General features: G+C 38.4%; 1 protein-coding gene across 1 annotated transcript in view; it reads left to right on the top strand.

The window, feature by feature from the left end:
* The window catches only part of aar2 (AAR2 splicing factor), a 5,397-nt gene extending 340 nt beyond the window's left edge, over positions 1–5,057 (top strand). The window contains exons 2-4 of the mRNA XM_077217786.1: positions 526–1,284; positions 3,037–3,266; positions 4,531–5,057. Coding sequence (XP_077073901.1) covers positions 528–1,284; positions 3,037–3,266; positions 4,531–4,698 — 1,155 coding nt within the window. The 5' untranslated portion in view covers positions 526–527 and the 3' untranslated portion in view covers positions 4,699–5,057. The remainder of the gene's footprint in view (positions 1–525; positions 1,285–3,036; positions 3,267–4,530) is intronic.
* The last annotated feature ends 16,391 nt before the right edge of the window (positions 5,058–21,448 follow it).

Here is a 21,448-nt window from a genome sequence, read left to right on the forward strand (position 1 = left end):
GCCCTTACGTTTACGATATTCATGTTTTACACTAGTTTTGCTGTTGGTGGTTATTTAATTATTTACATTATTATGGAAACAGATTTCTTGCTTACTCATACAGTGCCATACCTTAATCTTGTATATAATGTAATGTCTTTTACTTTGTATTTAAGAAGCTAAAGCTAAATCTTGAACTTTTTAATCATTCTCCTGATGTTAAATCTGCCATAACTTAGTTCATATATGGCCAACTTAATATATATTTCTTGCCAAACTGTAATTGATAATGAACTTTCTGTACACATAAAATGTATTAGTTTTAATGCACATCTTTCTAGAGGTCATACAGTGATCTCTTATGACATATACAAATGACAATATCTGAAATAGTTATTATCATTCGTTGTAATGTGATTCCAGTCACATCCCAGACAGCAACATAGTGTCGGTCCACAGATGTGGGCCTGATCTGGGCCTACACTGTGTTGCGGTCTGGGATGTAATATCTACTGTAATTTTGTTTATGATCACTATTTTACGCAGATATGGCAGGAACAGAGATGGACCCTGAAGTGGCTCGGGGCTTATTTGAAGAAGGAGCCACTCTTGTCTTACTCGGTGTTCCAGAGGGAACAGAGTTGGGGCTCGACTACAAAACCTGGACTTTGGGACCCCGGTTCCGCGGGGTGAAGATGATTCCACCCGGGCTTCACTTCCTCCACTACTGCTCTGTCAGCACGAGTGAGGCCTGTGGGGAAATCAGCCCCAAAACAGGCCTGTTCCTGTCCCTGAAGCCCCGCGAGGTGCTCGTGGCCCACTGGAACCAGACCGAAGATGACCTGGAGATCTCCCAGAGCCCGGAGGAGGTTGAGCGCGTAAGGGCCCATCTCCGGGAGCTGGACGGGTTTCTGGGCCCGTATCCCTACGACACCCTCCGGAAGTGGGTTTCGCTGACTGACCGACTCAGTCTGGAAGTGGCCAGTGCTCTTCAGCCCCTCAGCGGGCGCGTGTGTGCCTTCAGCGACGTGATCCCAGAACTGCAGCTGACCCACACTAAAGACCGGGCCGAGCAGAACCTGCCCCGACACGATCAGGAGTGCCAGAGCATGAAGGAGGGCCTGGAGCGACTGCCCCGGATGAAGCACAGGGAAGGCACAGCGCTGCGCTTCTCCCACATCCCCGAACAGGCGTACCCCCCCGGGGCGACCCCTGCTCAGATCACACAGCACAGCATGGACTGGACCTACTCTCTCAACTGCGTGCTCGAGAGACACTATAAAGAGCAACCGCTCGATGTACTAGGTGAGCATTGGTTGCTGTTCACTTTACTAACTGGACATCAGGTTGTTAAACATTCAGGAATGACCATTGTGCCATAAAAGCCCCTGACATGTCATTGTATTTAGGTCTTGTTGTCCTGTAATCTAATGTGTTGTCATTGGTTTTTATCAGGGGTGTAACGATACTGTCACGATTCAATGTGTATCACGATACTAAACTCACGATACCATATTATTGCGATACTCCAAGACATATGATAAAAGGTTAACAAAAAATGTAATTGATTAAAATGCTAAATTTGATATTGTGCTGGAAACCCAAAGCACAGGATAATAGTGACACCAGAGTAAAAATATTCATGATTTTGAAGCTGAAAATACAGAATTATTTTATGCTTGCACTCTGTCACTAGATATATGTAAAATACTGGTGACATCAGACATTTGGCATTACCTGGACACACACACATTCCTCCATTGCATTATTAGACATTATATTCAACATTATATATAGTAGTTTAATGTAGTAGTGACACTAAAACTCAGTAAACTTGATTTTTTTATTAACTATCCACAATGCATATTGTTGCATTTTTGTATTGCGATATATTGTGACGTGGTATATTGTTACACCCCTAGTTTTTATTGATTCATGCTCCTCTTTTCCTTGTGCTGTGCTGAAGATCCTTTACCTAATTTGGTTAAAAATAACCATCCTTTAAAATAGCTTGTAAATCTCTTGTTATATGGTTTTGTATTTCTATTTGGATCTGATTGATCGTAGGCTTCACTGATCTGATCTGAGTCAAGTCACCTTTATTAATATAACGCTTTTTACAATACAGATTGTTTCAAAGCAGCTTTACAGAGATAACAGGAAAATAATGCAACAAAGTTTTTTTCCAGAAGAAAATAGCGTCAGAGTCCAGCTTAAGTACTGGCTGTGCTTCCGTACAAAGTTGCAAATTTAAGTTGTTCGCAAAATTGGAATATCGCATAAAACATTTTCGAATAAAGCAGCGTTCCCATGTGTTCAAGAGAACAAAATCGTCACTTCCTGGGAAAGTGGCGCAAAATATCTGGATGTTGCTACAATCTGGGAAGAAACCGGCTCTTTTTATGACAGAGGAAACGGGATAAACGCCGTCATGTTCTCTTGCGTTGAGATGCTGGTGTTCGGGAACACACTCGTGTGTGTGAGACGCTTCTGGAGGGACTTAAACCAAATCATTCTGATCACAGGCTTTGACTCTGGCGTTTCAGAAACACCAAACCAACATTTGAGATGCTGCGTTGCCAATTGGTCCACTGGCTAGTCCAGTTAACCAATCACAGCCTTTGCTGAGGAAAAGTACTTTTTTGTAGTGCATTGAGGGATTTATTCAGTAAATGTGTTTCTATCATAGTTTATACACGTATCTTCTTATCGGATCAAAATTGTGTCCTCCTCAATTGAGATCATATGTTTTTAATGAGCATGTTTAGAATTTATGCACATCTTGGCATTTCCATCCAGCATATTTTTTTAAATATAAAATCCCAAAAATAGAATCCAGTATTTGGTGATAAAGCATAATGAGAGATTTACAAGCTATTTAAAAGGATGGTTATTTTTAACCAAATTAGGTAGAAAACAATTTGACAAAAGTTTGAATCCTATATTTAGTAAATGAGAGATTTATCAGTAGGTTTTTTGTAGGCTTGTGGTGTTTTCAGTCAAAAATGACCCAATAACACCGATATAAAAGTGTAGTTGTATGATGGTTGTGTTTAGGCGAGCTGCAGTTTGCGTTCGTGTGTTTCCTGCTGGGGAACGTGTACGAGGCGTTCGAGCACTGGAAGAGTCTGCTGGCGCTGCTGTGCCGCTGCGAGGAGGCCGTGAGCGAGCGCAGCGACCTGTACCTCGGCCTCATCGCTGTGCTCTACCATCAGCTCGGAGAAATCCCACCAGACTTCTTCGTGGACATCGTGTCCCAGAACAACTTCCTCACCTCCACGCTTCAGGTGCGCAGTTCCAGTGGAACAGAAGTGGATCATGACCACTCAGGTCGTCTTAAAGTCAACATTCAATCAAAAGAAACACTTTTTACTTGTTGAAGGATTAGTTCACTTCAGAATTAAAATGTCCTGATAATTTACTCTCCTGCACGTCATCCAAGATGTTCATGTCTTTCTTTCTTCAGTCGAAAAGAAATGAAGATTTTTGAGGGAAACATTCCACGTTTTTTCTCCATATAGTGACTTCAATGGGGTCCAACGTGTTTAAGGTCCAAATGTGAGTTTCAGTGCAGCTTCAAAGTCTCGACATAGACGAGGAGTAAGGGTTTTTATTAATTGATTAAATAGCCAAACGATTGGTCATTTTCTAACCCACTAATGCTCTCTTATTCCTCGTCTGGGATCGTGTCGATACTTTGAAGCTGCACTGAAACTCACATTTGGACCTTCAAACTGTTGGACTCCATTGAAGTCACTATGGAGAAAAATCCTGGAATGTTTTCCTTATTTTTGCAAATTTCTTTTTGAAATTTCTTGACACGAAGTGAACTACTCCTTTAATACACATTCTTAATGTGCAGTACGCAATATTTTGATGAAACAAAAGAATTGTAATAATTTGTTCCACCTCTGAAACAATTTTTTAATGTTACCAAAATTGTTTGGTTTGTTTTCTAGGGGTTTCAAATCACGTTTATTCATAATTTTCATAAATGTTTCCCAGGGGTTTGTGAGTTGATTGAAAGCTAATAATTAGTTAAAATATAAACATGTAAAATTGAAATAAATAAATAAATTTAATACATTTTAAAATAAAAATTCTGCATACTACTCAAACATAAGTCTAAGCCTGAGGAAGGTCGTTTGACCTAAACGTTTCTACAAAAATTTCGAAATTTATATGGAACTTCTAGCCGACGCACCTACGGATGACGCCGTGCGTGTGTGACGCACTATATATTTAAAATAAAACAATCAAAATAATTTAAAAAAATCAACAAAAAAATATTATGTTTACTTTCACTTCAGGGGCCATTACCGACATCAGAGAACTGTAAAGTTGTGATCGTTTAATTATTAATAATTGTTTAGTATATGTTTTTAAATATTACTTTTAGGTCAAATGGGTTCAGCTGACAAAAAAAAAAAAGTTTGAGAATTGCTGGACTGGTTTGCTCTCTTTCACAATGCATTTGTCAAACAGTGTGTGTTTTTTAATGTAACTAACTCATCATTTTGAATATCTTTTTCTCCTATTGGTGCATTCCAGGACTTCTTCCAGTTTGCCAGCGGCCCCGGGGTCGACAGCACTCTACGGAAAAGAGCTGAAAAATTTAAAGTCCATCTGACCAAAAAGTTCAGCTGGGACTTCGATGCGGATCCTGATGAATGTGCTCCAGTGGTGGTGGAGCTTCCCGAGGGACTCGCCCGGGACTGAGCGCTTCCGGTCCCAGATTACAGCGCAGGACGTTGCTGAAACGCCAGTCTTTGTATTGTTTTCACAAACTCACATGCTACAACATCTGGATATTCTCCTGTTCTTCTTAAGTCATTTTTCTTTGACATTTTTATTTTATATTAAAGCTAATTCTTTCACGTCATTGTTCTTGATTTTAGGTATTTATGTCCCTGAACACCATGTAAAGCCACTAGAGGGCAGGATAGTACACAGAATCCTGAACAGTCTTATATTTCATGAAACGTGCTGTTTATAATTGTTGTTCCTTTTTATATGTGGTCATTCATGGTGTGTCTTTGCAATATCATCGGAACAAGAAACCTTTCACTCCTTTCAAAGTCTTCCTGTTTATTAGAGATGTTTGCCGAGATAAACATTACTATTATTAATGCTCACATGTACAGTAGATTAAAACAAACCTAGATCCTTAAGTGTTAAGTGTCCGCATGTAACCGTCCCACACGGTTGTGCTGTGGACATGAGTGATTCCTCGAGTCATGTGACGTGGCAGAGATGTGCATCATCATCCTGCTGGATGAAAAATCACATGGACAAAGAATTGAATTTAGAAACATTTTAGGACCATAATTTGGTGTAGGTTATTTTGACTTAAACTAGAGAATATTATGCAATAATATATAGACTATTAATCATTTATGGACATTTTTCAATCACTTACCTAGCAGTTGCCTAAAAAAATGTATCCTTTAAAAAAAAAAAAAAAGAAATCTAAAACACAAAGCGTCAGTTTTACTATAGTCTTTTTATTTATTTTATTTTTAGTTTAATTACGCACTTCCCTCAACATAATATTTTCTTGGCATGAGTTTGCAGCAGTTATGAGGCGTTCGTCGTCATCACACAGGGCAAACACACACACACACACACACTCTCTCGTGTCCATCAGACCTCTGACCATCACATAAAAACACCCTGGGAGATTAATCATACACTACTATTGTCAGTAGATTCAAATCAAAGCACTGACATTACTGATATTGCTTTACGCTGTTCAAAGTAGTCATTATGTACATTTATTCATTTTGCAGACGCTTTTATCCAAAGTGACTTACAAATGAGGAATACAGCAAGCGATTCATCGTGAAGAGGCAAATAAACACAGCAAGTGCTCAAAATACAGTTCCAGACATTGCATACGCTAGAATAGGGAGAGATTAGAGGACAGTGAAAGCATTGATTTCTTTACAATGAGGTTTTAAGTGCTCATGAGTTTTAATTGAAATAGTTCATTGATCAATGACAGCGTCAGGAGAGGTTTGCTCCAGGTTAGTCAGATGATGTCTGTCCATTGGAATTTGATTGAAATTAGTGCCAAAGGTTTCAGTGATTTCAGTGCCTTTTCTCCCCATATTTCAGTTTTGTCTGTTAGACAGCAGTGAGATTAAATAAAGATTAAATAGACTGAAGTCTCCTACTTCTCTATAATCTTGTCTCCTCTAGTAATTTTTTTTTGCTGTCTCAAATTGTGCTCAGATTAGAAAAGATGCAATGAATGACATGAACCTAACACTTCTCATGTCATGCCATCCGCATTCAAATTCTAGAGCTAACCATGATTTAACTACAAATAAAACCAAAACCTATATTATTAATATACACTCACCTAAAGGATTATTAGGAACACCTGTTCAATTTCTCATTAATGCAATTATCTAATCAACCAATCACATGGCAGTTGCCTCAATGCATTTAGGGGTGTGGTCCTGGTCAAGACAATCTCCTGAACTCCAAACTGAATGTCAGAGCGGGAAAGAAAGTCGATTTAAGCGATTTTGAGCGTGACATTGTTGTTGGTGCCAGACGGGCCGGTCTGAGGATTTCACAATCTGCTCAGTTACTGGGATTTTCACACACAACCATTTCTAGGGTTTACAAAGAATGGTGTGAAAAGGGAAAAACATCCAGTATGCGGCAGTCCTGCGGGCGAAAATGCCTTGTTGATGCTAGAGGTCAGAGGAGAATGGGCCGACTGATTCAAGCTCACAGAAGAGCAACTTTGACTGAAATAACCACTCGTTACAACCGAGGTACGCAGCAAAGCCTTTGTGGAGCCACAACACTCACAACCTTGAGGCGGATGGACTACAACAGCAGAAGACCCCACCAGTTACCACTCATCTCCACTACAAATAGGAAAAAGAGGCTACAATTTGCAAGAGCTCACCAAAATTGGACAGTTGAAGACTGGAAAAATGTTGCCTGGTCTGATGAATCTCGATTTCTGTTGAGACATTAAGATGGTAGAGTCAGAATTTGGCGTAAACAGAATGAGAACATGGATCCATCATGCCTTGTTACCACTGTGCAGGCTGGTGGTGGTGGTGTAATGGTGTGGGGGATGTTTTATTGGCACACTTTAGGCCCCTTAGTGCCAATTGTGCATCGTTTAAATGCCACGGCCTACCTGAGCATTGTTTCTGACCATGTCCATCCCTTTATGGCCACCAGGGTACCCATCCTCTGATGGCTACTTCCAGCAGGATAATGCACCATGTCACAAAGCTTGAATCATTTCAAATTGGTTTCTTGAACATGACAATGAGTTCACTGTACTAAAATGGCCCCCACAGTCACCAGATCTCAACCCAATAGAGCATCTTTGGGATGTGGTGGAACGGGAGCTTCGTGCCCTGGATTGGCATCCCACAAATCTCCATCAACTGCAAGATGCTATCATATCAATATGGGCCAACATTTCTAAAGAATGCTTTCAGCACCTTGTTGAATCAATGCCACGTAGAATTAAGGCAGTTCTGAAGGCGAAAGGGGGTCAAACACAGTATTAGTATGGTGTTCCTAATAATGCTTTAGGTGAGTGTAGTTATACCAACCACAAATGAACCATGGTTTTACTACAATAACCATAGTTTACCCTTGATTTTTGTAGTAAAACTGTGGTTATACAAATGGTAATCAATCCACCAAAAAACAAAAAAAAAACAAACATGGTTACTTTTACTATAATTTAAAGGGGCATTCGGCAACTCTAGCTTTTTCTTCGCTGATTTATACTTTTGTTGTCGCATGTTATCTCAACGAGCTCCCCTTACAGCTGTGAGGCGTATATTTCACAACAATGTCGTAAAAAAACTCACTTGCTCTTCTTCTACCGCTGCTCATGTGCATTTGTTATTATCGGAGCCGGCAAACTTTATTGTGTGGAGTGTGTCTACCGAGGTGTGTAATACATCATACACAGTATCATATGGTGTGTGTGTTAATGTCGAATTTCCGTAAAGCAGTTTGTGTTTCTCGCTCGTTCTCGCTTCTCACCAAGACTTCCTATTTCCAATTTACCAGGACGTGAGTCTCCATGTAGCAAGGTTGGTTTCCTGCCTGGGAATGCTGGGGGGAGCGGGGAAAGTCACCATTCTCACCAAAACAGGTTATTAAACCATCCAAATGATTTCTACACGGTTTTATTAAGTTGAAATAGTTGCTGAATGCCCCTTTAACCATGTTTGCTACACTTTTACTACAATTCAATTCACATTAATTTGTATTAGTGCTTTTCACAATACACTGTTTCAAAGCAGCTTTACAGAAAATGCATAATTAAACCATGGTTAGCCTATTACACTTTTGCTATTAAAAAACTCATTCACTTGGACAGTTCATGAACTGAATCATATGGAGCGTTAAAACGCGATACAACGAACACAAATGTAGCACACTTGAACGTGTACAGTAGCTTCGTGTGTTAGTGCAGTTATCTATTTTCTCTAAAACATTGATTGTTTTTCCTGACCTTTGTCTAAATGACGGGCTTTATTTTTTACAATGTACATAAAGGGAACAGCAGGTGTTATTTAAAAGTCACTTTATCACTACACTACATATGGAAGATTTCGTTTCAGCTCTTAGTCTTATCTATTGAATCATATAATGTAAAAATGTCAGGGTTAAACATTAGCTTCTTATGGAGAAAAGTTATTATAGCAGTCTACTGTGACGGAGTCAATCATTTTATTTATAAACTGAAAATGGTCAATACTTCTATTAATATTAAGGTTCAACATTTACTAAAACGAATTTACGTTTTATTAAATCTACGTCCATGTTTTGAAGAATGTGTCAAGTGTATCTTTCCCCAATCACCCACAATCCCTTGCACACATTCAAATCTATTAAAAGAACTGGCGGACAATCAATTGACACTGAGCTTGTTCAATTTCATAACATAATACAAGACAAAAGAGTATGCTATTTTGATTAAAGATTACAAGGGCACATGAATTTTAATAATAATGATGTGCAAAATAATTTATAATAAACATTGGAATATTCCATGAAAATAAGAATTGTCCATTTTGATGTGATGGTGACTTTAATGCTGACTTGGACTGGTCTAAGAAGATCAGGATATTAAGGACTAGTATTCAATATGAGAAGCATCCCTTCAGTTCTGATTAAGCAGGAATATTTTACTAAGATTAATTGTGTGAATTCTGCAAACTCTGTCAATTATTCATAGAAGCATTATATAAACTCCCCTCCCCGTCTTCATTACGTCTGACAATAAAAGTGGAACATTGAAAGGCAAATGGTCATGAATCCAGCAGTCAAATCCTCCACATCTGACGATCCTCACCAGCACTGCTAAAGACATCATGTTTAGCCCAAACCCAAATCATGTTAAAGCTCCACTTCCCAATGTACTGTGTGTTTTGATGTATTTTGGGGAATATAACACAGCTTAATGAGTAACCCAGACACCTATCAACCTTTTTTATAGGTTTATATCAGGAAAGGCATGCAGCTGGCTCTATAGTTTATGGCATGGAGGGCAAGGCTATAGAAAGAAACAGCCGTTAAACCCCACCCGTCTGTTATAATCACAGGGATTGTGGGAAATGAGAGGGAGTTTGGACTGCGAGCTGAGCTCTGCACACAGGCAGCGATAGCTTTTCTTCTTCTTAAAGTGTGTAAAAGGCAGATCAGACTAAAGACTGCTGACTGACAGTTCAGACCTTTTGACTGAATTACTGGCACTCACAAAGCAAGCCATGTCTCAAAAATAACCCTTTTAAAAGCGTACCTGGAGTCAGGGCGACACTCTTGACAAGTGCAGGATCAAAGTTTATTTGGTTGGTAATTCATTTTATGGCAATACCTAGAAAGTCCACAAACATTTGCATTATAATGCAGGACTAGGACTCCAAATATTGTCATTTTTTTAATCTTCATTACACTTGTTATTATGTCAGTAATTGTAATCAGTAATATAGCTATTTTAAGGGTGATTTCCTGCAGGGGTTCAGGCTTCAAGATTGCCGAATGACTAAAGAAACGTTATTAGCATGATGGTAGAAAACTCTACATTTCTTGTCTATTACCAGCCACTGCTACTCATACCAACGACGGAAATAAGCGCAGTCACAATAGCTTAATATGTGGGAGAGCGTTGCTATATAGAGTGACAATACTGTATTGCAATAGGTAGCACTTCAAAGTCAATACCAAATCAAAAGTTAGCACATTATTTGTAATTGAAAATGTTTAAAGACAAAATATGGTTATGGTTACACTTAAAATAGTTACAACATAGATGTATGATATACTATAGAGAGAGAGAGAGAGAGAGAGAGAGAGAGAGAGAGAGAGAGAGAGAGAGAGAGAGCATAAAAAAGACAGAGCAAAAGTTACAATCTTCTTTTATCCTTTCCCTGACCATGTGGCTAAAACTCAAATGTGAGACATTCAAACTGACCAATCAGATAATTACAACTTCTCCCATTGCACTAAAGGTGTGACAATTCATCACCCCCAAAGTAAAGGGAGACAGAACCACAACCTTAAATCTTATTATTACTGTTGAAGTGATGCATTCAACAACACCAGTTTCCGGAAAGCATGAAAAAAAAAACTCTCTACACTTGACATAGTGTCCCCTCACATCTCACATGAAGGCTGTGAAATGAAGGCTGTTTTCAACTGATCTTTCAATTTGTGACGGCCTTTGGTGTCATTGCAGCAGAGGAATGCAGTTACATCAGATACAACAGTGAAATAATCTAAAAATTACACATATTTTCATCACAAAGTCTGCAGACATATCCACAAATGTATTTCTGTTGAGACTATATAATTTTCACATGGGCTGTTAGTTCCATTTTACTTATTATGATGACGACCTGTTTTTTGTGGTGTCGTAGAATATGTACCACAGCTCATACATGTTTTATATTTTCTTTCTTTATTACTATTATTAACATATTTTTTACATGTTATATCAGAAAGTTAAATGCATTTTAAGTTGTTTTATTTAAACGTGTGCAATGGACATGAGTCAGAGCTCAGTGCTAAGGATTTGTCCAGTTTTAATTGCCCTGCCAAAATTATATTAATAATTATATTGTATTTTATACCTGGCCCACCAGGCAGGTACCATACATTTGTTGTGTGTGTTAAGCACAGGAAGAGAACACAGCACTCGTGAGCTGCTGTCAGATGACTCTCTGTGCAAGCTTTAATCTGAATGGTTAAAAATCTCTAGAATTGTTAAATTGACAAGACTTAAAAACAAATGCAAATTATAAACTTTCGTGACGACGTAATTCTGTCAACGGTCCAGAACATCTTTCTCGCTCCTCATTGTCAAGCCCTGTGTATAGATGTATAGAAGACACAGGCAGTTTTTATATAAGGAGGCCTGATATCGTCTGCTAGTGTCTGTGTGCTGATAACGCTACTGGATATAATAATATTATTGTCATATCTAATCACATCAGATTTGATTCTCATTGTATTGGCAATATGAGCTGCTTCAGTCTTATGATGCATTTAAGACCTTGTACTCTCTTAAACGTTGTTTCATACACCATTTACTTAATGAACCCACATAGCAACACTGTGACGGCCCTCACGCTGGCTCACTCCTGTTTGCCAGATCTGGGCCACAAGCAGGCCATAGCAATGCCACATGTCAGCCAAGAGCAAATAAATAAACCAGAACTGGACCTTATCTGAGCCACAAAATCTGTGTATATTAAAAATGGACTCATCTCAGCCTTAACAAGCAGAATCATTGAAGGGAAGAAGAGAACAGAAAAAGAAATGAGCAGAAACACTAGAATTACAACTGACTTCAGCCACAGCTTAGATGAAATCAACTGAAGATAAAAGAAGACATTAAATCTCTGAAGATCTCAGCAGAGGACGATTAAACAACTCCACAAACAGCATTACCAGCTTCACTTAGTACTAGATTACTAGAACCAAATTTACTTTATTTCTGTCAGACGTCTACAGAAGTTTTTATTGAGAATTAAAAGGGGTTTAACTCTAGTGTTTTTCATTTGAAGTCACCATAACAGTGATCAGTGTTTCCATTAGTTGGGCTCTTAACACTGATGATGTCTTTTTTGGCCACTGTGAGTGTGTTTTGACAAACACATTTGCAGCAGCAAGAAAGCTAAAGTGAAATGAGATCAGGTGATGATGGTTACCTGTTGTTTTATAATCATCATGAAATAGACTGATTTACTGATGTCTTTTGTATCTAACAATTGTGTTGTAACATTAATATATTCAGATCACAAACTCTGTGTTATTGCAGCATGACATCCAGCAGTATTTAAACATGAGCACGAAAAGTCAATCTACGATGACACACACAAATATCAACAATCAGCACATGGATATCAACAATGGTGACAATCTGCTCGTCTCTTTTTCTGTTCTCTTCTTTCCTTCAGTGATTCTGCTTGTTAACAGGCTTATTAATGCTAAGATGACTCCATATTTAATATACACAGATTTTATGGCTCAGATAAGGTCCAGTTCTGGTTTATTTCTTTGCTCTTGGCTGACATGTGGCTTGGCTATGGCCTGCTTGTGGCCCAGATGGGGCAAACAGGAGAGAGCCGCCCAAGGGTCATCATCCCACAAGTGCCAGATGTGGACCGGATCTGGGCCGAAACAATGTTGCTATGTGGGAAGGGTAGGAAAAAGTTAAAGGCACCTTGAAATCAAAATGTAAGTTTTTTTTAGCTTTTAGTATGAATATGTTAGCCTTAAGATTATGAATAAGCTGGTGTGCTCCAAAAAAATGAACAAATTCACATTTAGAGATAAGCATGCAAAACTTATAGTCTCTCACTTCCGCTAAAATGGATCAGGGATTTTTATGACATCTCCGCAGACTTCAGCTTCTAATCACATCTTCTGTCCAATCATATGCTCTCTAGAATCTAAAGCTCCGCCCCCTATTCTATAAACAACACCTGGCCAAAGCGAGCGTTGGCACATCACAGAGCAACATGGGTTGGAGACGTGAGGTTGATTATTCAAACCCTCAAGTTTTATTCTGTATGTTGGTTAAGAATGAAATGGCGAGAATATATTTACACCTCTACTACTGAATCCAACGTATCGTGTCGTGCTGTCAAGTACGACTTGCAGTCTGTGAGGGAAACTAAACGCTATTGGCTGTTTGAAAAGGGGGAGGAGCCATTAAATATGTCCCGCCTCAGCTACTGTTTCAGTGGAAATTATGTCAACGCCTCAAACAAAGCTGCGTGATCCAAGGCACTTCATGGGCCTTTAAACACATTACCAGAACGCAGAATCCAATAATGACGTGAAGTATTTAAGGGTCTTTGGAGTAGCATCAACTTTTTGGACCTAGCAAGAGATCAGCAATTTGCTGATTGCTTGTTTAAGAGCATAATCATTTCTAATCATCACGATAAATACAGCATGATAGCAACTAAACTTTATGCTTGTTTGGTGACATGAAGTTACCAGGTCTCTAACAAAACAGCATTATTGTGATGACGGCATTCGAAGCATCAGCTTCTCAGAGCTCTGCTCCAAAGCCAAACAAAGAGCCCTATTGTGTGGATAACAGGAGGACTCCTGCTCCGACAGGGAAAAGGGTGTAGTTTTTCCTTTGTTTACATTAATTCTTCTGATAAATTTTGCCCTTGATGATACTGGCTTGATGTGCTGGCCCGGCACTTGAGTGTGTAAATGAGTTTTTGTACAGATCCCCATATTTGACGGTAAATGCTTCCAGGTGTTGCCTGGTAAGGTGATGTCAGAAGCTGGAAAAGAGAAACGTTTTTTTGAGGCGTGTGTAAAAAGGCCTCTTATTTTTGGTCTTATTTTCCAATTTTTTACTCCTTTTAATGGAGGATCTTTTATCCTTCTGCAAGTAAATTGATGTTCTCGTGAGTTCTCACTGCACTCTGTGAAACGTAATCACATTCATCTAACTTTAGTGCACTTAGAAGAGGAAACTCTCGCTTTCTCTTTCTCTCCTCCAGTTTCTCCACTTGTCCGTCGGGCGAACGGTCTGGTTGGAGGGGAAATCTGTTTGCCACGGTGCCTGCTATTGCTTTTGGCAACCCTCTCTAAACTCTGGCAGACCCTGTCAACGCCTGGAAGATCTGAAGAACTTCAAGAGTTAGATACTATTTCACTTCTTGTTTTGGCTCTATGAGCTTTAGAAAGTGAAAAGCAAAGGTTAGCCTTCCGCCCTGTGCTGGAAAAGTTGTCTAATTCAACATGATTTTCTTTTTGTCACTGCATTCATGCACAGCAATATAAAGCCGCACCTCTCTGGCCATGGACCCATGCAGGAGAAACAGACAATGGCTTTAAAAGAGGGAAAAGAGAAACTGTGCTTTGGATCATTGGTTGGATACAATGTGATTAGTGTTCTTGTTCCCAATACATGTGATGCAATAACAGACATTTGGATATTGTTCACTGCGTATATCATATTTTGGCATCGATTTTCCTAGTCCTTTTTTTTTTTTTTTTTTTTTACAATTTCCTTCCACCCTCCACCCTTCTCTATCTTTCTCTATCTCACTATTTTCCATTAGGATGCCTTATCCTGTCCAGCTCTTGTTTTTTTTTTTCTTGTGTCAATATAATCCGCACATATTAACTCTCTCAAAAAGCCTAGTGCGCAACCTAGACAGTATTGTAAGCATCATAGACATACTTCCCCAACTAAACCAAAAGCTAGGAAGCAATACCATGTTGTCGAATGTCATATAAAAGATTGTTTTATTCCACTCCATACTTTCCTGTGACAAGGGTTTTTAAACCCTTTTGCTGTGTTTACACTGGCACAAAATATCAAATTTTTTACTCACATCTGACTTAGATCAGATTTTTGTGCACATGTAAACACAAAAATCTGCACAAGATCCGATTTTTTCACATCAATTCTGAGCCGCTTCCAAATGTGGCTTTAAATCAGACACATATGCGATATCTGGACATCTGATCGACGTCTAAACATGTTTACTCTGGGAATTTCAAGCCACCACAAGGTAAGGGCACATTTTCCCACAAAGTTCACTTTTTAGGGTACATTACTACATTTACACAACAAAGATATGCTTAAAACTGAGACATTTTTCCTTTGAGTTTTCCACATTGACTGCCATTATAAAGCTTGGAAGAGCCAGGACATTTTTTAATATTACTCTGATTGTGTTCGTCTGAAAGAAGAATGTCATATACACTTAGGATGACTTCAGGGTGACTAAATCATGGGCTAATTTTCATTTTTGGGTGAGCTATCCCTGTAAGTTTAAAACGCTAAATAAACTTTTACTTGATTGATTATTGATTCAGGTGTATGGATCTTGTGTATGTCTGTGAATGGATTTATGCCTGTATTTTTTATTAAATTTGCATGGTAAGTAAAATGCCATCTTTGATATGTTTTAAGAAAATAATTTATGGAGGTTTAAAATTTCCCAGTATTCTCCTTTTTGGCTGAGCTCATGGTTATGTTGGGATGCATTTCAAACTCATATGGAAGAAAAACAAACAAGTCTCTCTGGATTTGACGGCCTGGTCGAGATTTTTATATGAGAGCTGTGTGACTGGGCTGGAGAACTTGGAGATCACAAAGATCTTGGTTTCCAAAAAGCTGTCGAAAAAGCATTCGCCTGTTACTCTGTTTACATAACAGAAATTTGAGCAACGTCCTGGTTCATTTACGGACTCTCATACTCAGTTAGGAATCGTCAACTTCACTTCAGTATCTGACCAGTATCAGAGCAGTAAACAAACATCTTTCATAAAACGTTGAGGAAAGCTGCGTTATCTAACTCATCTGGATTCCCTGACCTCTACTTTCATCTTTCCATTGCCCTGACTACTTTACTATCACTATGAATAGTTTGTCTTTCTTTATATCCTTCTTTTATAGCTTTCATTCATTTAAAGGTGCATTGTGTAATATTTCTAAGGATCTATTGACAGAAATGCAATATGAGATCCATAACTATGTTTTCAGTGGTGTATAAAGACCTTGCATAATGAACCGTTATGTTTTTATTACCTTAGAATGAGACATTTATATCTCCATACCCGCGAGCTCCTTCTATGGAGATCGACATATTGTGTGGTCATGTTTCTAGCGTAGCTGACAGCGAACACACAGCGCTACAGAGCGCGTTTCCTCACTACCTTGAAAAAGAAGTTTTCAGTGGTGTATAAAGACCTCACTTAATGAACCGTTATATTTGTATTACCTTAGAATGTCTGTCTACACACACCGCGGGTTCCCTTTCATTGAAATGCGCCGACATGTTTCTACAGTGGCCCTAAACCGACAAAGGCGTTTAGTTACTATGTTGCTCTTCGTGCAAGGAAGCGAGCTTAGTTCAGCGAATAAAACACTGACACAATGATGAACAAGTAACAATAATATTCGCAATAACATATAGTTTTACTGAATAATTAAGTAAACATAATTTCTTAATTTATCCTTATAAAGAAACCTCATTGCTGAACTGGCTACTCTCTGCTGTATATCAGACGATGACATCACTTCCTGTCGGCCACCATAACTTTTGTTGGTTGCAATTCGTAACCTCACTAGAAATCCGCTAAAAATCACACACTGCACCTTTAATTCTCTTTCATTGAAAAGATGGCCCCCAAGACAAACATCCCAATGCAGTGGCTCAGCAAACAAACACACTTTTTTACTTTTTGTGTATTTATTTGTAAGTAATGCAGTGAACAGTGTGAGAGCTGAGAGATGTTTTTTAGACACTGGAAGGAGCTGCAGAGTGCTGTTCACAAACAAGTCTAGTGACTTCAACAGTACTCCCGCAGAGCTGGCCAGACCACCGGAGGCTCTGTGGATCACGAGACGACCGGAAGGAGACGCAGGCGGCGCTGGGAGAGAAAGCTAAAATGTTATTGCCTTAATTGCTTTTTAGGTAAAGCATCATCCACCATATCATCAGAGTTTCTTGGTCTTCTGCTGGACTGAAGCACAGGCTCTACTCTTCAGCACAATGGGGACACACAAAACTCAGACAACAAAACCTTCTCTTGCACTATCACTTTATAACAGTATACCTCTGCTGCATTAATGTTTGTACTGTTTACCCTTATAATATACCCTTTAAACTGGTTTTATACTGTTTTTCTGTGAACATTGATTACAATTAAAAACATATGTGTAATACTGATGCTTTTTTTTGTTACAATACTCTCACACTCTCACTTTACAACATTATACTGGAGCTGCACTATATTTTTATTGATTTAGTTCATATTGTCTTTATTTATACTGTTTATCGTTTATCGTGTACCACTGTGTGCATACAATGACAACAAAGGTTCTTCTTTTTCTTCTTCCACTGTTTTGCTCAATGCATATAATTCCTTTAGACATCATTATGGTAGATATAATTATTCAATCATCCTTATTTCTCTTTTCTTCTTCCTCTGGTAACATTCATTCCACCAAAAACATTTAACATGTTTTCTTCCTAAGTTCTTTAAAATTTTTGGGTTTTGCTATTTTCGAATAATTTATTGAAACATGCTGTTTCTACAAACTTCAAGGGACAATGTGTAGTTTTTCAGGTATTTTATTATCTAAAATCAATATTTTTATTCATAAATTTGTCCTCAATTGTGTACAAACACCTCTGCCAATTATCTGACTTATCCTCGTAAACGAAGAATTTATTATATTTATATACATGTTACGGGTAGGTCCACAGAGGCTTCCATGTCGTTCCGCCATCTTGAAAAACTATAATAGCAGAGAGGGTCAAAAAGTACTAGGCCAACGCGTTTACACAACGCGTTTTCATTCAGAGCCAGCGTCACATGACTGAAAGCAGCAAAAACGGAGGAGCAGAGCAGTGAGAGGCGCTTGTCACGGCCCCGGCAAGTCAGTCAGTAATTCATACTGTAACATTCGTGTGTTCGTTGTGTCAAGTTGCAGTTTGTTTGAAATTACAAACCTGTTCACCCGAAGGAAAACTCGACGAAGTGCTATTAGAAGACATCCTGTCATAGCTTTTTGGTACATAACATTTACCGTAGATGCAACACGCATTTGAAAAAGATAGGCGCTGGAGAGCCAAATTCGTTTGAATGGAAAATACAATTTTACCGCTAGATGGGAGAAATTCCTACACAATGTCCCTTTAAAACGTAAAATAGAAGAAAAATGTCAAGTTTAGGATATGAAATGTTTTAAAAGGGTAGTTCATAGTCTGTCATCATTTACTCACCCTCATGTCATTCCAAACCTGTATGATTTTCTGTCACGTAAAAAGTACGTGAATCCAGTAGCGAATGCAACATTCTAACAAATGCTGGGTTGTTTCAACCCAAATTTGGGTCAAATATGGACAAATCCATCAGTTGAGATACATTTTTAAATAACATTTTTTAACCCAATGGTTGGGTTTGGCCATAATGGACCCATATTTGGGTTAAAACAACCCTGCATTTTTTAAAGTGAGAGTGATGGTCAGATGATACAACAGCTGTAGATGACAGACTTTGGCAGCGAGCAACAGACTGCAACACAAGGTAAAGAGAAAATGAGTGTCAGGTGAGGTTGGCCACTGACAGAAACACAACACATGCAAGGATGAACACACAGACCCATGAACCGTGACATTTTCTTTCTTCTGCACAACACACAATAGTTTGGGTGGCCAATATCTTTTATATTCCATAGAAGAAAGAAAGTAATACATGTTTGGAACAACAGGAGGGTAAAATGACAGAATCAACGGACCGAAGGTGTTTACTTCCAGTCATCCGTTTTCCAGCTGCTCTTTATGCTGCCTCAATGTGAAAGCTTTAGAGTAAGTTCTGTCAGGAAGACTCAATCAGCGCGTCACGTATTACCTCACTTCTAACCAATCAGGTGCTAACACTCATAGTATAAAAAACTGGTACTTACATTTGTCTGAGTTCGCAGATACTGACGCTGCGAATTACCTCCATCCTCCCCAACCACCACCAAGATGGTACCGTCCCCACCACCACCAGGATGGTCCCTTCCTTTACCTTCAGGGGGGTCGGCTGCGCCCCTGCCTTCATCTTCAGGCAGGACATGCAGATTCGGCTACCCTTGCATTGCTCGCTAAGGACGGGGCCTACGCCAAAGAACTTTATAAATTTATGCTTGCTGAGCTTTTAATAAATATACGCTTGTTATTCAATTTATCTCCAGAGTATTTCTGGTAGAACTGTAATAACAGTCAGATGTCTATATCAACATCAGCTGCTACACAAGGTATAATCGGTCTGTGAATATATCAATATTATTAATACTATTGCAATCTCACAAATTTATTTCTGGCATTTCAGAAGAAGGACTGTAGCCATATGTTCAGAATATACATCACTGAACACTAATGGTCTCTTAATAATTACTTTGCATTATGACCATAAACTAATAATATTAACTAACAATAAGTAATAAAACATATACATTATATGCACTTTAAAGCTTGTGATGGCATAAAGACAAAATTGTATTACTTTTTTATGTTAACATATGTTCACAAACTACTTTGGTTACAGTGATGTGGTATGTTTTTGAGCAGGTTATGTAGTAACCTGTCAGTCAAATCAGTTGAACCATATATTTTTTTAAAAGTTACCAGATGAGCTACAGGAACACAATATTAATTCAGTATTAAATCAGAAGTTTCTTTCATAGAGAAAACCTCAGGATATTCTCTGCTGGTCTTTAATTACGCAAGCAAGCAAGCGCAGGTTTTTAATTATACTTGTATATATGTACTTGTTCACATGTGTGTTTGCTTGTGCTGTATGAATGAGATGAACTCAGTGTTTACGGATGATGGGTGGAGTGATGCTGCTTCAGTTAACATGTAAACACTAGTATCTAGATCAATTACAAAAACTTTAAAATTCAGTTTATAGTTTTGGTGGCTCATCTCATTGCTACAACTGGAAATATTGAAAGAGAACTGTTGTAAACTTTTCTTCCGTCGTGGACGATGTAGGGATAAACACTTCCATAATCCACTGGAAAGAGTATACCATCTAGGCATCTTTGACATACCATTTCACAGTCTTGCATAATATTAAGCATGCACAGCAAAATCCCCAGAGTTAAACAAATTCTTTCTCAGAGAACATTTGGTCCCACTCTACAGAGAGTTAAAGTAACTCTGAATCCGTCTTAAAGTTAATGTGATAATGAAGTGATTAATTAAGTGATGATTGAGCATTAGTGCTGAATACCTGCTGCAGAATCAATGAAGGAAAGAGAAACACAAGAACTACAATTGACTTTCAGCCACAGCCTTAGATGAAATCAACTGAAGATAAAAGACATTAAATCTCTCAAGATCTCAGCAGAGGAGGATTAAACAACTCCACAACATTACCAGCTTCACTTATTACTAACCAGAATGACTTTATTTCGGTCATACGGCTATAGAAGTTCTTAATGAGAATTAACAAAGGTTTAGGTGTTGATGTTTTATTAAAAATATTTGGTCACCATTATGGTGATCAGTTTCCTTTAGTTGGGCAGTTTGCCTCCTGGCTTTTTATTAATCATATCCCTTACCAAAAGTGTTTTTGTGTTATTAATTGATTATATTACCATCAGTACTTTCTCACCACAAATCAGACATTCTAAAAACGAATTTTTATACATTGTATGAATTTTTGTTAAGACACCCACAGAGTTTAAGAATCAGCATATGAATCTCAACAATGGTGACATGCTTCATGCTTCAATGCTTGCTGGGAGCCATGAGTTGTATACTATGGTGACTCCCAGCATGCATTGTGGCATGAAGCGTGTCACCATTGTTGAGATTCATATGCTGATTCTTGATATCTGTGTGTGTCTAAAGATTTTTTCCCCATAATGTATGTGGTACGTCCCATAAATTATACAGCGACTACCACATGTGAACGCGATGTTATTTTTTATTAACAGAGCTTTTGTCGCCAACATATCAAGTATAAAACAGCTCACGTGTGTGTTCTTAGTACATGTGCACCGAGGGGGAAGGATGTTGTTAAAGAGCCCAACACTTTTAGAGTAACATGCTAGAATACACAAATCATATTGTACTTCTGTGCAGATAATTTATCACAATGATACACATCCCCTTCCTTTTGCTAAAATAATCAATCATAGAAAGAGAATAAGCATACTTAACGATGATCAATACTGTGGTATGACATTAACTTGATCAACAACTGAGAACATGAATGACTTCCATTATAACAATGTATCCATTGCAGTGAATAACTGAACAATAACAGATACAAATCACAAGATGATAATATGGAAATGACCATAATCAAAGCATTTGTCAGGCATTCAGAATAAGAACCAAAGTATCACTTAATCTCCCATTGCTGGAACTCATTGTTGGTACCTTGGATTCGGCTTGCAAGCGCGACCTGAACGTTGTGG

Source organism: Siphateles boraxobius, unplaced genomic scaffold (assembly GCF_051911475.1).
Source record: "Siphateles boraxobius isolate OS27281-9 unplaced genomic scaffold, OSU_SipBor_1 76, whole genome shotgun sequence".
Lineage (NCBI taxonomy): Eukaryota > Metazoa > Chordata > Actinopteri > Cypriniformes > Leuciscidae > Siphateles > Siphateles boraxobius.